At 38.5% G+C, this 17,838-nt stretch overlaps 1 protein-coding gene across 1 annotated transcript in view; it reads left to right on the forward strand.

Annotated features, from left to right (window-relative positions):
- SYNE1 (spectrin repeat containing nuclear envelope protein 1) overlaps positions 1-17,838 on the forward strand; it is a 319,748-nt gene that overhangs the window by 7,991 nt on the left and 293,919 nt on the right. Inside the window, exon 2 of the mRNA XM_075035971.1 lies at positions 967-1,231. Within this exon, the coding sequence (XP_074892072.1) occupies positions 1,168-1,231 (64 nt within the window). The 5' untranslated portion in view covers positions 967-1,167. The remainder of the gene's footprint in view (positions 1-966; positions 1,232-17,838) is intronic.

Consider the following 17,838-nt stretch of genomic DNA (forward strand, 5'->3'; position numbering starts at 1 on the left):
TCAGCATGCCTAAAGCTGTGCAGCCTAAAGGCTTGTCTGCCTGATGTTGGACTCTGTTCCCTGACAGACCTTGGGGCCAGGAAAAGAGGAAAATGCACAGTGCCAATAAACCCACTCATATTTGTGGTATTGATCAACTGCATGTCATGTTGAATTTGGGATGCACCCAGTGTGTGTAGTATGAATCCAATTATTCCTGGTGTTCTTTCTTAACAGGGAAACAGGTGAACACATACACAACATGAACTTGTTCCTCAGAAGATAAGATGTTATTTATAACATTATCTGAAGAATCTAATTTGATTTCTTTTTTAGACCAGATTTATAGTCATGTAGATCTTATTATAGTTACAAGTGTTAAGTTCATGTAGCAGTTCTAGTTCACAGCTTTTGATGTTAAATGACCCAAAATACAGCATCATCATACACTAGAAAAGTGAATGTAAATACAATTTTATTTAATAATAAAGTATATGATTCTAAATATTTCAGATTAGAGCATATAGACCAGTGGAATTAGGGATTATCCTGATCAATGAGTTACTATTACATGTTCCTTTCTAGCTTGGTGAAATAGAATGAGATTTGTACAGCTTTTGGATTTTACAGGTGGTTTCATTATTCCTCCTTTATACATAATATTAGTTATGTTAAGAAGTACTACAGTATTACTTTTAATATGTATAACATTATTGTTATTTCTAAAACAACATCCACGAGCATCCTCAGGAAAGCATTGATGTCTGGTGCCTTGCCAATTGTTTTTAATGATTTGGTTTTTTGCAGCTTCATTCCGCTGATGATTGCCAAGCAAGCTTTCAGCATAAATTGTGTCACTGGCTGGGGTGTACGCTATGGGCAATATATACTGCTCTTCGCATGTTAAAATAGCTATTAAGACTCAGATTTCCTAGTTTTGCAGAGCTGGTAAATGTTTCCTCTAAGTTTTGGTACTTTCTGTCTCAGGCGCTGAGGTTGCTTGCCAGTGCTGTTCCCTGGCCCCGTGAGGGCTGGCATTGGACCGGAGGCGTCCGACTTCCCCAGGCATGCTGTGCCGGCGCTGAGCGTCGAACGCGAAAAGGAAGCCGTGGAGATCCTCATCGCACCGAGGTCAGCAGCTTGGAGGGAGACTTCTGTCAGGGGAAGCGGACTCGCTGCAAAGAGATCATGGCCTCCTCCCGACTAGTGGCGAGATCTCGAGATATTGCCAATGTCATGCAACGACTTCAAGGTAAGTGACTTGGGCTGGCGCTCTCTGCCATCCATTCGTAAATGGAGGTTCCTATTTTTTGCTGTAGTACACAGACAGGATGCTATTTCTGAAGTTTAATAACTGTTCTAAACTTACCTACTGGAAAATATTTGTTGTATATCTGAAGGCTCTGATTATATGAGTCCTTTGGTGTAGCATTAATAGTGGTGTTTAAAAGCAGCTGATACTATGAACGTGGATCCATGGGACGGGACTCTGAATTGAAGATTATGCGACTTTGGTTCTGTTTCCCCCACGTGACCTGATTGCGCATCAGTTTTCTCATAGAAAAGAGAATAGAAATTACATCTATCCTTGTCTCAGCCATGAAGTCTACAGGTAGATCCGCCCTACTGATAAACTAGTATTTATTAGTTGAGCAATACTTGCTGTCTCCAAATGAGAACTGTACCTTATTATAGCATTAAGCATTGAAGAATTCATAGGTCAATGAGCTAATTATTAGTGCTGAAGTTGGTGACCTTTTAGCTAACATATCACAGGATGTCTTTGCAATATTCATTGAGTATTCGTTATGGCTTTAAGTTCTTATAATAAAGCATTATTAAATGAAGTTTTTGTCTTTTTTAGAAGTTACTCACCTAAATGCTGCAGCTAAAAGCTTGCATTCAGAATATATGTTTTTGTTCAAATGATGGTATTGACTAGAAGCAAATTGTCAGTGCTGCTGTAGGTTTCACTCCTGTTAACTTTTAAACTTGATCATAAATCCCTGAACTCTTACTTTCTTAACATACCAGCTTTCACTGACTTCAACAAAAGCTTGTATGCACAGGACCCTTGCTACCCCTTTCTGAATCTTCTAAATCTGGAAGCTTTATCTTCCCATGGCTTTTCCTTCCATTTATTGTTTTTCAGTTCAGGATATCTGAACTCAGCTTCCCAGCCACCAGCTACAACTAGCATGCATAATTTTCATGTAGCCTCAGTAGACAAATAAACAAAGAATAAACAAAGATGCGGAGTTTGTCCTGTTTAGACCTGCTACAGCATTTCTCCAATTCCAAAATGCTTCTGTTTGATGTTTCTCAGCCTTTTATATGGTTACAATCTTTTTTCCTTGCTATTTTTATTTGTGTTTGCTAATTCTTAGGCTGCAATCTTGGACGACGGTTGTTCAAAGTGCTCACAAATACAGAGTGAGGGAATGTTCCCTGCCCAGACAATTTGTGGTTTAAACATTAGAAAAAGACACTCCGGGTAGACACAAATGAATGAGGGAGTGCATGGGTACAGTGAGGCAACCTTGCTCACAGACCAGGCAGGGGTCTTAGTACACCGTGTGTGTGTATATATATATTTATATAAAAATATTTATCAGTATACTATATATTTAAAAAAAGTCATGTTCTTAATAAGGATTCCAGAAAAAAAAAGAGATTTGAAGCAAGAAATTAGATAATTATGAAACTGTGAGACCTTCTGAAGAATATGAAGAAATGTGTGCGAGAAATGGCAGAGGTGCTCGAAGGTTGTGGAGGCATATTGCAAAGGAAAGGATCAGGGAGCTGAGCTGTGTTCAGGGAGGATTATTCAGGCTGGTACTCTCAAGCAATGAGTAAGGAGGATGCTACAGGAGGAATTTACAGAGCATGTGGACTATTAATTATCAGACTGTTAGATACTAACTTTCTAAACATCTGTAAAGCTGTTGTTGACAAAATGGCTGTTCTGTTTATTTGTACTTTGGTTTTTTTTTTACATAATTGGTTTTCATTTTTATGTATTTTGCTCTGTTGTAATCTGATATATAGTTCAGTCTGCTATATGTTTGTGAGTTTTTTCTTTTTGGAAATTAAGCAAAAATAATTAAGTGAAGATATTTTAGAAGAAAATGTATGAACTAAATGCAAACTTGGCATTGCATATTAGTTTGAAGTCATACCTATAACTGGATTCTTTGCTTCTCAGATGAAGTCAGTTCAGCCTGGTATTGCTAGGATCTGAGTTTAGCTGTAGAAGCGCTACTTCAATAAATCACCTGTGCCAAGAGTGGAGTGCTTGGAGCCTAAGTCTTTTTTTAGTCTGTAGTTCTGCATTATGGATGAGCAGGCAATTCTGCACTGCGACTACCTTAGACCTTCTGAGTTGCTCTACCTTTCAGAATATAGTCAGCTGAAATAGGAGCAGGTATGGACATAGGAACACAGACATATTTCTTGGCACGTTTGCATGGCAGCCCAGAATCGGTGCAGTTGGAACTGGGTGCAGAGCTCAAGGTGGAACTGACAGTGTTTGCGGTGTAACAGGAACGGAGATGGTTTGGGGGATCCTCAGTCAGTGCCGAGCAACAGTTGTGCTTTAGAACATCTGCTTTTGTACCTGGCTGTACGCTGAGGCAGGAGAGTCCTTCCTCTGGGACACCGTCAGAGTGCTGCAAGATAGATGTCAGTGATGGGAATTTGTCGGCATTGAAGGAGAGAGGTGAAGCAAGCTGTGCTCCCTCCTCCACGTTATTGTCTCACGTTTACTTCACAGGTTTTCAGTAAGTTTGTGGTGGGAGAGTGTAGGAAAGACCAGAAAAATGCCACTCTTCACTGGGATTCTCAACACCAGTTTTGAAATCTCTGCTGTACATACTGTAAGTGAATGCAATTAAATCAGCTTTCCTAAAAACTGTCAGAGAGCAACAAGGTTGGTTCTGGTGTTGTTTTTTTATTGTTTGGGTTTTTTTTTTTTTTAAAGAAAAAAGTTTCCAGCCACTTTCCTTTGGTGATTATGACATTTGCAATGCACTCTGTAAATGTTAGAGTTTTCGAAGAAGACTGCATATCACTTGGGACAAATAATCATAAAGATGTGCAGTGTGCTGGGCTGTGGGTTTGTATGCAAGTGTATACACAACCTGTCTTATCCCATGGTGCCCAGGCAAAGGCTTGTTGCAATATTGCTCTCTCTGCCCAGAAGAATGGAGGATCTACTCCTTTAGGCCAGGCCAGGCAGGGCACAGGAGAGAGGTGGGCACCGAGAATAGATTTGCTATCTCTGACTTCATCATCCCTGTCATCCTAATAAAAATTGAGACAGAGGGCTATTCATTATAGCTCCATCTGCACTCAAAGGAGAGAGATGGGCCTCTCCAGAAGGAGTATGATCCCTTGCCACTTTAATTTTAATTAATAAGTGTATGGTTTTGAAGCAAAAATCCTCCCCATTATATTTTAATTCTGGGAATTTTATAACATATATAATAGGCAAAATTTGCAGAAAGAAGTGGCCTTACCACTTTAAATGGAGAGAGAGGTGGTGTCTCTGGGGAAGGGTTAATCATAATCGGAAAGGTAGGTATAAATCCACAAGAGTCATAGTTGCCCTCTATCTCACTCTTCTGCTAGACACATACCCTTAGCTGCACGTGGCATCTTTCCCCTAGCTTTGGCTTATGGCTTAACCTTCCCTTGGCGCTCGCTCCAACGGTGCTGCCCTGCTCGGTGCTCAGGGGCTGCCAGCTCCATCCCGCCTGGGTCAAGCAAGTCAGGCTTTCAGGTACTTAAATGGTGGCGACTACTACAGGAGCTAATGCAACCTAAGGCGGGTGTTTAAGAAGGGTGTAATTAATTTTCTTGAAGTGCCTATCTCTCCTCATTGGCTGCAGAGAGAGATGAGAGAATAGAGAGATGACACCTGATTTTTTTCATTGCTGAATTTAAGCATGAGGAACCCATCCTCATGGTACTACAAATGAACTGCTGACATCCTTTCATGTAATGGTCTTTGCATAATTTATTCCTCACTAGCACATTTCAAGGTTTTCTACACTACCTTATGCTTCCTAGTTTACTTTTTCGTATTATAAAAGCACTCACAAAACCTGAGCAGAACTGGTGTACACCACCGATTTGAGTTACGTTTCTGGGATAGTCTTTGGGATTACTCAGGGCATTAAATGCCAGTTGGCACAAAAGTACTGCTCCTTAGCCTATAGGAAGTGCAAGTTTCACTAACGATATAGCTGGTCATACACTAAAGATTCTTATAGCATTTTTAATAGCTGCAAAAATCAAAGCAAAAGGTGCTGGAAAACAAGCTAGTAAACCTCTTGTGTCTTTGTAATCTCTGCTATCATGAAATTCAGTCTTTTCCATAAGTACTACACAGTTACAAGCGAACTGCAGTCATGCTCATGCTGTTTTGAAAAAAAAAAAAAAGTAAAAAAAAAAAAGTGTCCCATTCTTCTGGACCTTGTCACTCCTGAATGTGACTTGGTCTTACTGGCTTGTGAGGTGATGTTGAACAGTCACTGTATCATACTAGTCCTGCAGGGTTTTCTCATTCCCACTTTTCCCTCTCTCTATTTGTTTCCTCCAATTTCTCACTTAGTTATCTGTGCTGGGTAGAGATTCTTCCGAGTGGCATTGTCTTCATTATTGGGTGGTCCATTTAGTCAAGCAGGACATTTTTGTCTGTATCTATAGTGGGTCACAAAAATTCAGTCTGCATTACAATCCTAACATATATGCCATCCCAATTAAGTTGCTCTGGTATCACTGATATTTTGAGACTGTACACACTAGAACTGGTTTTACTGAATGGGGTTAAAATGGATAACAAAGTACAGCAATTTAAACAATATAATGTTGCAAGACAATTACTTTGTTGCCTTAAAAACCCTCTACCAATTATATGAAAGCATAAAAAATGCCTTCTCAATCTTCTATTTGGTTCTGGGTTGCACCACTGTTCTTATTAGGCTCTTAAACTCATTTTGGCTTGTGGGTGTTTTGGGCTTTTGTAAGCTCCCTGTAGAGACACTTCATTGTGTAGGAAAAGCTATGGTGGGAAAGCAAGCAATGTGGTCATTCATGAAGACCCACTACGATGGAAAGGAGCCATATTTTTAGTCACCCTCATACACTCCTGAAAAGCTTCCATACACACAGGTCAAATTAGCTTAAAGTCCGCTCCTTGTTTTATGTGAAGTTACCTACAACTGAGTATCATCTGTGATTTTAATGCCTTCCGTATATTAGCACTATTCACAGAATGCTGGGGGTTGATTTTCTTCTGGATTGTCCTTACCTCCCCCTCTCCTCTCCTCCTTAAGTTTGGGCTCTTCTTTTTCTTCCTTTTACATCCTAGCATTTCTTTTCCATACCATGCTAGCAGTAGCCATTAACCAAACAGTGGATTTTTTTTTTTTTTTCTAGTTAGCTGATAGGCACTTTGTTAATATGTACCTTCATCAGCATTTTCCTTTGGGTGTTTTCTCTCTAAGTCAACAGTGCTAAGAGCCACAGTTTAACATTAAGCTAAGGTGATTTAACAGATACTTGCTATTGAAAGCTGCCTTGCTTCACTGCATGCATGTTCCTAACTTTCTTTCCACTAGTGCTCTTCCTCCTCTTGCCTTAGACCTGAACCAGCTGAAACTTGGTTTGTAGAGGTCAGATGAGCTCCTGGCAAAAAGGCAAGTCGCAGGGTCTCCACTTTCAGTACTCTTCACCATTTTATCCTCTGCAAATGTGAGCAAAATTGAAAAGGTGTGCTCGGTCAGGAAGGGCATGCTGCACAGCTTGCACAGCTGAGTTTTACCCCCAGGTCACACATACTGCCGTGGTTGAGGTTTCCTTCTGTCTAGTTTGCAGGTGTATACTGGTTCCATGTAGTCCTGCTGGTGCGGCCTTTTCTTTGCAATCTTTCACGCTCTGAAATGTCCCACCTCCATTCCTGCAGCTTCCTTGCATCGAGAAGATTCTTCAGTTGCAAAAGATGCCACTGTACGTTATTAGTGTGTCAGGTGAGCAAGTCTTGTGACTAAGGCAATTCATTACCCACTGGCAGTGCGTTAAGGGAAAATATACTCCTTTGACTCTATTGAACCTGTAGAGTATATGACCTGAAGGCCAAGTAAATCTAAATGATGAATTGGGAATCTGAATAACACTACAGCCCACGTGTTACTTAACAGGAGGAATTCAAGCAGGATTTCTTTTACATTTTCTCACAAAAAAAAAAAAAAAAGTTAATATTATTTCAGAACAAAATATTGAATTATAAGATTTATGCGTGAAAGTCAGGACAGCTGGAAAAAACATCATAGCTGGAAAGAAAACCATTAAACAGTAAAAAAGAAAAAGAGATTGAGTGTTTTCATTTGTTACAACAAAAACATGTGAAAGGCCTAGGCTGCAGCCAGGGATATTCAGGTTAAATATTAGTTAACATTGGATAAGGAAAGTTGCTAAGGCTAGCTGCAAAATAACCATTGGTAGAAGTATTTAATTCTGGTTTATGCATATGGAGACAAGTCCTGTGAGAATCCAGTTCAGATTTCTTCTGACCTGGGTAACTGATAGTAATAATCTGATGCATTGCCGGCAAAGGTAAGTTCTGAGCTACCTGCAGGTATTGCAAAAACATAGGGGAAAGGACACAATCAAAACATTTCACTAGTAGCACAAATGACTGAAGTATGCACTGAATTCTAGGTATCATGTTGTATTAGAATGTTTCATCATATAGACCAATAAGTATCTCAGTGAAAAGAATCTTTTTTTTTTTTTTTTTTTGACTGCAGTTAGCTTTTGTTTTGTGTTCTCCTCAATGAGAACACAGTCCTGGGGCAGTCCGTGCAATGCAGCATTTGTTTTAGTGAAGTGTGGTCCTATTTTTTTATTTTTAGAGTTTTTTTCTTTGTTAACAAATTCCAAGTTAGTGATCTAAAATACTTTTTTAAAAATTTATTTTAGTATTGCAACCTCATTGCTTAGACTTTTCTACTGTTTTTTTCTCCCGGAATCAATAATGTAATGTAAATCAACATATTCCTACTTTTTTTTTTCGTGCTTGCACTTTTGGTGATCACAGCACAGTTCTCACAGGTTGGTAAACTAATCTGTGCTCCTCTTTCCAGTTGGTTGATGGTCAACCAGGATACAAAGCACTAAAGATCACACAGGTGGTATAAATGACAAACATGTATTTACATTTGAGTTGCTATTTAAGAAAAATCAATATATTTTTTTCAATTTTCATCTGGGATAAAGTATATATTTAGGACAGAAAATGGTTGACATGGTAGTGTCTTACACCAAGATTGCTTTCATTTGGTTCTGGAGGAACACAGGTCAAAAATTGAAATTCTTCTCATATGCTACTATTAAAACACTGAGGACAGGATTCATTACACAAAATGCAGGAGGCAAGTGCAAGAGGCAAATCTTCCTTGGATCGTTTTAAAGACAGCAGTTAAAAATGGTGCTTCTGAAATATAGTGGATATTCAAATTATGTCAGGCGAGTTGTGTTTTATACGAACCTGTCTTCAGCAGCTCCACTCCACTCAGTCTAGTGTGACGAGCTCGTATGTAGGCATCCACACCACAGCTGTTGAACACTGGTTGTGATAAATCCCTGCCCAATGCTCAGAAACAGTTTTCAGTTAAGACTCTATCTTAAAATAACATCTGCCACGTTTGTTACTAGTGTGAAAGGGGTGAGATTTCAAGAAGTCTAAATAGGAACAATTATGTGTCAGTTTTGAGGGTTTAGTGAAGATAAAGATTTTGAGAAGGAAAATATTATAATGATGAGTATTTTTGAGAGCACCCCCTCTCTTCTGACAGGCTGCTAGACAGACAGTTATTTTAGTAATAGCGTTGGGTTGGGGGTATCGGGAAGCAGAATATCTTCAAAGTATTATGATGTCAGGTTTTTCTGTGTAGGTTTGACATTTGTCATTTGTCTGTTTTGTGGCATCTAATTAATTTCCTGTTTATATTAGTGTATACTGCAGGCTTGAAAAATTAAACTTTATCTTCTCCCAGCCGTGTATCTTCCTACAATATATCTTGTACATTTTGGTGTATTATTAGATTTGACCATAGCAAATTGTCATCATCATAAATAACCCTCCCTTTTGGAATGCCACCTCTCATTTTTTAATACTAGAGGAACTGAACGTTGCAGGAGGACATGTCTCTTGTCCCTAGTTACTAATTAATAAGCATTAAAATAGTTTTGTAGAGGAACTATTCCTGGTCATGCTTGTATACTGATGTAGAGGCTTCTGTAGTATAAAGCCAAAGTACTTTGGTGAGAAAGTTCTACTGTTTTCCTGTAATCCTGTTTTGCCCTTTTGTGGAAATCAGAAGCTTCACCACCTTTAATTATCAGGATGATAATATACTTCAGAGGGTATACTTGCAGGCAGATAAAACACACAGATAAAAAATAACACCTAACAATTATTAGTAATTTATTCCACAGACTATTTCTAGAATGCAGTTTTTATTTTGCAGTTTAGACTTCATTTGCTTAAAAATATCCTAGTTTCTCTCACTAAGCTTCTCCTTGTGAGTCATATCACAGAATTCTAATTTTAGACTCACACTGAGGTTTTTTAGATGGCAGTCATATGTATCCAAGTGAATCGTCTATTACTGCATGCAAGAAAACAGGCTACCTGTTCTGTTTTTCATCTAAGATGACATGGAGCCTTATGGGGGAAGTGTCAACAACCTATTAAGAATCCAATAGTCTATTTGAAAAAGAAGAAAGAAAGAAAAAAAAAAAATGAAAAAAAAAAACCAACCCAAACCACCCCCACCCCACCCCTCCAGCTCTTTGGAATTTATTTCTCCATGGAAAACTAAGAGGAGATGTTTGAAATATATTGCAGGAAGTTATAACTGATTACTTAATTGCACAACTAATGTTTATATTCAAATTTTGGTTGCTTGTTTTGGGGGGTGTATGTTTTATTTTTCTCACTTGTTAGTAGACTTTAATTTGGGGCCGGTCCACACATAATGTTTTTTTTCAGAAGGTGTGTGAAGGAACTAAGGCTAATTGTAAAAGCTAGCCTCCACCCTGTCCATTGAACCAGATCCTGATTTATTTTGGGTTCCCAGTGATTATTTTAATTCAATGTCAGGACTGTTAGGGAACTAATAGAATAGCATCCTGATGTTTCAGGGTAAGTAACCTCCAGGTAAGCGTGGAAGAAGGAGCAATGCCGAGTTACTGCACGGTGAGGATGGTTCCTTTTGGGCTCCAGCGCAGCCTGCCGGAGGCCAAAAGCCCACACCTCAGCCTGCTCTCCCCTCTCACTCTGGTTTATCTGTCTTTCATGCTTTCCCTGCTGAGGAGCCATCGTTGTTAACATAGAGCGTTGTGAAATGTCATTTGGAGTTTCTTTACATGGAACATAAACGTTAATATATTAAGTGACATAATCTGTGAAGCTTCTTTTACTGTAATTTCACTAGATTTTATGTAATTACATTTCAGTATTTGTTACATAGTTGTTAGTACTTTTAAGAGGATTATGCCCTCACTGATGCACATTGGTTTAAGTGTCTATGGAGAACGTATGTAATCTCTTTATAGCAGTTAGGCTTGTGACACAAACCTGCAAAACCTATGAATCTCCAAGCTAAAGACTGTCATTGTATTCACCCTGATAGGAGATACATCTGGAACATTTAATAACATCTTATATCTATGTAGCTGTTGCTGCAGAAAGAGAGTTACAATTTAATTTACCCAAATCACCGAGTTTCTTTTTAGCTATTCGAGTATCATTCCCAGGGAAACTTCATCATCCCTTTACAGAGATGCCGAAGGCCTGTACAAATGTGGTATACCATTCCCATGCTTTCTGCACCTTATTTGTATAGGCCAGCTGCATAGGCTGTCATGCCTCCACCAGCTTGCTTGGAGGTTATCGTCAGCATGCCTGGAGAGGTACAGCTTCTTGACCATATAGTGCAAGGACCGTACATCGGTGTGGACTTTCTGTACGTCTTTACTCAAGGTGCTATTGCGAGAAAGCCGCTCACTTCCAGACCTTGTGAATGCAGCAGCTGTTCTGTAAAGGCTTTATCTTAAGCTCATTAAAACAAAGGAAAAATCTTCTTTCCATAAGGTGAAGGGAATGAACTGTAACAGCGGTAGCAGGTGAAGAGTATTACTGTTAGCTTTCCGGTCTTGGAGGGAAAAAACCCACCTTATGTACAAGATCACAGTATTCCAGAAGATATGAGGCCAAGCCAGTGTAGCAAATCAAAGCAAAATATTTACTTGCTTATAATGCCTAATAGACGAAAAAAAGAAGAAAGGAAAAAGCTCACTTAGGAATGGAGACTGCAGTCTTCAGACTTGACTGTGGCTAAGAAATTATGGTTATTTGTGGTAAATTCAGGTTTTGGACTGTCCTTTCATTCTCCCGAGGAAATAAAAGTAAATCATTATTACAGTTGAGCTTGTGTAAAGGCCCATCTCTTCATTCTGTTTGTTTTGGCCAGGGTTCCTATTTTATTGTCTCATTTGCCAAGATGTCTTTAGGCTTTTCCAGGTTCAAGTGGTGCAGCCATTCCTGGTACTGAGTCAGAACTGAGACTGCAAACTGACACTTGCTTGGTAGAGAGTTGCAGATAATAGCTGAATTTTCTCTCTTACTTGACTCCTGTTAATAACAACGACAAAAAACCCCCACCTGTTTAGGCCCACTGGGTAGTCCAGAAACACTACGTGGTTTTTCAGAAGAGAATGGAGAATCAGCATCACCAGTTACAACAGTTATGAGCTACTAAGCCAGTGACTGTACCAGCCTAATCGTTCTCTGTTGTTAGTTGGATTGGCTACCTACTCGAGTGCTGTTTTGCAGCCTGGATGCTGCTGTTCCATTCACACATGGGTGAAGCTGATGGGCCTTGTTACAGTGAGGAGGACAAGAAATACCTTTTAATGGAAGTCACAAAGCTTGTGCTCCCATCGAAATGAGGAGAGAAGTGTTTGGGAATGGACCCTTTGTTGAGCTTTGCAGCTCAGCTGGTGTTTTTCACCTAGTGGAGCACATTGTGAGAGAACCTCAGGCCATGCTGGGGTGAGGGGATGCTTAAGGAAGCCGAAAGTCGAGCTTGTGGGCAGGAGAGACAGTTGAGACTATCCAATGATCAATCACAAATCTGTGAAAAAGCAAATGTGATGAAGCCGCCGTGTTAGCAGAAGTCTTCTGGGCATAAAGCTTTGTTAGCAGATGTGAGTTGCAGTAATAAAACATGGATAATCATACCCTGGTTTGAGACTGATTAGACAAGACACAAGGCTAATTAACCTGGATTTCTGGCTGCTTTGCATTACTGAAGTTGTGCAATGCAGGAAGAACAAGATTTAAAAAGGCATTTGAGTACCTAGAGATAGATATTGCCATAAAAAGGCATGATGTGTATTTTTTTTATACTTCTTTAGGTGTCTGTCTTCAACTTCAAAGATTTAAGTACTCTATAATCTGATCCATAAACATACAAATAAAGTGGATTAAAAATCTTCAATGGTATTAGCATTCAGAAATCTGTAAATATATTTAGTACCCTCAATGTAGTTAATATTTCTAAACCTAGATACTTATTTATCAGCAGTTGTGAGCTGAAGTCAGTGGGCTATCCTGGAATTACTAATTTTGTTCTTTAGTGCCATGTCCACAAAAGTGAAGCCATGTGACAACCTTGTTTACATTTCTAAAAAACATATCCATCCTACCAAAACCCAGTAGCCATAATGAAAGATTGGAATGCTGCTTTTTGATTCAAATTAAACCTTTTTTGAATACAGGGCTCTGAATCTTACTGTGAAGCTTCTGCTTTCTGCTTCCCAAAGAGACAGAAGTTCATTTTGGGATTTTACTGGCTGACTGACTCACTCAGGAGCAGAAAATCTGCTGCTTCTCCATTGCAATGTGTCGTGGAAGGGAGAAGACTTTAGTTGTATAATCTTCTTTCTTGGTCTTGCTTTCCAGAATCGCCTTTTGTTTGGATGCTTTGGTGAGCTTGTACACAGCCTCGTTGCATAATTCTTCTTTCATAATCCTGAGCCTGCCTTTTCATTTGTGTGGTTACTAAGAAAACTGGAGGTGTGACCAACTGCCAGAAGTGATTTGAATAAATAAAAGGAATCACGAACAGTTAATTGTTGTGTTTACATCTAGTTTCTAAGAGACTAATAGTTCATGCTTACTGTCTCTGTGTGTTTGTATTTGAGATCTTGGGCACATTTAAATCCTGTCTTCCCTGGGGAAACTTGTGCCTGCACAAAAAAATTATACTTTATATTTATCAGTCAGAAGTCTTCAGGTTTGAATAGGAAATTACAAACATTTATGAATGAGATTAGATAATGGTATGTCATTGTGCTAATTCTTAAGTAGTCAAGGATTTTTTTCTAATTTTTTTTTTCATTGTTGGATTTTGAAAGAGGTATGCAAATACGTAATGAAGTAGCACATTTTGACCTGTGAGGGTGGCAAGGATAGTTAGTATCACTTTCCAGATGGGAATTGGAACAGAGGAAGGTCTCATTGTCACCCACTGCTATGAAAATGTAGGATGCAATGTGGCCTTTTACTGCAGTCAGGAAGAATAAATCAATTCCTAAAACTCTAGTACCAGCTTGCATCTAGAAATCAGGTGCACATCTATCTACCACTAGAAATCAGGTGCACATGTACCTACCAGTAGCTACTAATAGCTATTTCTGTTTATTATTAATAGCTGGTTATTCCTATTGAAGGCCCAAAATAGTGGGAACTGTGTCATCAGGAATAGGAAGTAGCTTGAAATTTGGCTTAAAAATGGCAACTTAGACATTCAGCAGAACATTTGGAGAGTCAATTTATTCTTGGCATAGTTAAAATGGCAAACCTCATAGTAATATAAATAAAATAATAAATATAAATATGCATAAATATGCAGCTATTTAAAACAACAGGCATGACAATACAGTGATTGTTCTCCAACTGAAACGCAAACTGCCAGCAGATCTGTATTCTGAATGAGACGAAATCTGGAATCTATGCCATTTCTCTTACAGAGTTCAGTGACATAGTTAATTAACATAACATTAGTGCCAGTGGTTAAGGAGCTCTGGTTATTCTCACAGGCTTATGATGAAGTTTAAAAGTATCAAGCTGAATTATGGTAATGTCACAGGTAATGCAAAAGAAAGATATAATCAGATTTACATGAAAATGTGCATTGAACTTCCTTTGTAGGGAAAGAAAAGATTGGAGACGATTGATCAAAATTCTGGACACTTAGCTACTTCTTGTTGCCAGAGGAGAAAGTGTAAAGCACAGAAATTGGAGCTGAGTGGAAGATTAAATGGCCTTAAAGAGAAAAAGCCCATTTCACAAAAAAAAGAAAAAAAAGAAAATCTTTTAATGCTTTCTTTGCATCTACCAGCAAGATAAACTTGTAATTGGAAGTTAGGTAAAAAGCTATGAATAATGTTTTCAAGGAAACAGAACAAACTAACATGTAGGAATACACATAGAAGTGAAAGAAAAAGTGAAATGAAAGTAAAAGGAACCCATATAGCCTTCTGATAGGTAGAAATGTTGAAAAAAAATTAGTGAGGAAGGGAAATTGGATATTGAGAACATCAATGACGTTGCCTTGAAAAAATGTAAATTGAGAAAGAAGCTGCTTTACATCTCTAAACATAAAAAATACATGGCAAGAGTTTTAACTGTATTATTGGTTGTGAACTGTCTCAGTCTCAATCAACATCTAAGAGCATGTTTGCCCTAAGGTTTGGTTTTATTCTACTAGTTTATTGTGGAGGCACTGTACAATATCTGCTAGCAAAAGTCATACTTGCATTCCTCTGAGGACCTGCATCAGTGAGAAATCAAACCTAGATTTCTGACTATGGTCTCAGTATTCTGTTTCAAAATTGTTGCAGTCAAAAAGAAGTCTTTTGTCTAAATTAGTAAATTTAGTTCTGAGTACAATCAAAATGTCTATACCATTGTTACTTGCTTGCTCCCTGTCAGGATTTGATTGTTTGCTAATTACTGGGTGATGGGTGGATGCTGGGTCGTGCGTCCTTGATCCTGCGGCGTTCTCTTGCACTTGCTCTGGTGGTGAGTTCTGAATTATACAGCAAGACCTGATCATTGGTCTGTTATAAAGAAGTGCCTCCATTTCTTCTCCCTTCCTGATAAAGGAGCATTGTTTTCTAGGTCATTACTTCAGTTTCCAAATAATTTGAATCCCTGAGTCTGTGTAATTGGACTAGTTTCAGACTAGTCAATTGTTACCTTCTGGTTTTCTTTGGCCTCTTTTACTAAAACCTATGGCTTGGATTCCTTTACACTTTAAAAACTTCCAATGTCATTAAATCTTTTACTAATAATTGACTTTGATGCATATGCAGTGCGATACACTCATCTTATTTTAGTATTATCTAAATTTCAACATTTTTTATCTTTTTGCTGCAGAACAAGAAAGAATTAAAAGCTTGTTAATAGCTGATATTTGCATATAATTTAGACTGTGCAGTGGTTATTGGTTCGGATTTATTTTTAGGTGTTTTAATCTAGATTTATAGGCATTGTCATCTAGGTTTATATTCTGGCATAGAAACATTTATCTTGAGATGCTGAGATCTAAAGATACAACTCAATAGCTTGTCACTGAGAGCCATATGCTTCATTTACATGACCTCTTTCGTTCTGTCTCAAACCAGTGGTACAGGATGCTGATCATCTGTTCTCCAGAAATCTTTTTTCCTCAGTGACTGGACAGAATTGGTGGCTGATTGCCAGCAATGTTGGACATAAGCTGCTTTGGCAGATTTACCCTTTAAAAGCTGTGCTTTATTTGGAGGGAAAATTGTCTCCTTTCCCACACACACAACAAGCAAAACCAAAGAAAAAAAACCCTTCAGAATGAGACTGAGATAAACCTAGTGCTAAAGAGAAAAAGTCACTATGGCAAATGAATCCCAAGCTTAAGATTTTTAAGTTCACTAGGCCTCTGTAACCATGAAATCAGATTAAGTTGTTGGCTAGCGATATAATGTATAATCTAATAATCTAATTTCTCTAGTTTCCCTTTTCCCACCCATTTTAGCATCAAAATTAAGAGATGTATACATCTAAACGTTTTTCTGCAACTAAGACTCAAATACAGATTGAAAATATAGTCAATGTACTACTATAAGCCTCTTACTGCTGTATAGAAAAAAATGCAGAGCTTGCAGCTGCTGTGTTGTCCTTGAGGAAGAATCTAAGTAGTTTGGTGAAGGCTGAGGCAGGCATTTTGGAGAAGCTAGCACAAGATGCACCAGATAAGACTGTGACCTAAGCTGACATAATTCATAATTGTGAAGCCAGGAGAGTATGTGATCACCTTGCCCTATCACCTACGTTATTTCAGAATTCAGTCCTGAGTGACAGTGTGCCGCTTGTGAGCGCGTAAACGTGAGAAGTGGAGTGGAAAAGGGCACAAGGAATCTCTTCTCCATTTGGCAAATATTATCAGGTTGAATAACTTTACACTGAAATAAATGTGTGTGTTCATAGATGTGAAAGGCTGGATGCCTATGAAGGGACAGACCTTGAACTGTGAACTGGGCAGTGAGCAATGCATTTCACTGGTTTTTCTTGTGCTCAAAGGTAGTTGCAGGTTGGGTGCATGCTGCCTCAGGTAATCCGGACAAAAAGTACGTAAGACTGTGCTGGGAAAATGAAAAAGGGAACACATAAGGACATAGAAGGGAGGAAGTTGTCCAAAAGAATAAGTTCCTCTTACCTCTTTTGATAAGGAGTTCGCGTTTTGCAAGTCGAGGTTACCTAACGTGGTAAATTTACAGAAATAGCAGAAGTTGCTCTGTTCAAAGGCAGCATCTCTCAACGTAGGCTTAGTGGAGCCCAGATATAATGAAACCATACCGGAGGGGAAAGCATTTGAAAGTATAACTTCATGTTGTGGAGTTCAGCATTTTAGGGGCTGCATGCACTCCTGCTTGTCAGCAGGAGTTTGTATGGATGGTGATCAGGAAGAGATCTCTTTGCTTGTTTATCCTCTGCTAATCAGGTTTTGGGACAGCTTGAATATTGACGCTTGGATAGCATATGCAGTGTGATACACTCATCTTAATTTTTGTACTGATTTTTGTTAATAGGAATACTCTGCTCCTGTGCACTTCTTTCAGCAAGTCTTGGGTTCCTGGTGGCCACGTTTAGGTCTTCAGTCTGGAATTAAAATGTTAAGCAGCGTAAAGTTGGAGATTTGATCTAACAAATTCATATGTAAATCTAGGTGTGTCTGCATACATATACATACATAATAAAGCAACAGATACAGAAGTTTCAAGTCTAGTTGATCAAATTATTATCTAAATCAAAAATTTTTACTACATCCCAAATATAAAATGAGTACTTAATGGAGTACATAGTTCATTATCTATTGGCAAAGCCTGAACACAGCAAATGTAGAAGTGCTATGATACTATGTTTAAATTCAGTACTAAAACAGATTGAAACATCCTTTTATTCCTTTTTATGAAGTAGAGCTCTGCTGACAAGTAATGGCAACCTATTCATAGCAAATTCATAGTATTTTATTGCAATCGTATGTTCCTCACAACTATTTTGTTTAAGTTTCTCCAAGCTTTTAAGGCATTTATCTTTACAACATCCCTTCTTGGAAGGCAAACCAGCTTTTCTTACACTTGTGGAGTAAAAACAGTAAAGACCTGCTTACGTGTACAGAAAATACAAGACATGAGGGCAGAAGTGAAGTACCTGTAGTTGCAGATTTCCCTGCTTTTCTATAATTA

This window comes from Buteo buteo, chromosome 9 (genome assembly GCF_964188355.1).
Source record: "Buteo buteo chromosome 9, bButBut1.hap1.1, whole genome shotgun sequence".
Taxonomy (NCBI): domain Eukaryota; kingdom Metazoa; phylum Chordata; class Aves; order Accipitriformes; family Accipitridae; genus Buteo; species Buteo buteo.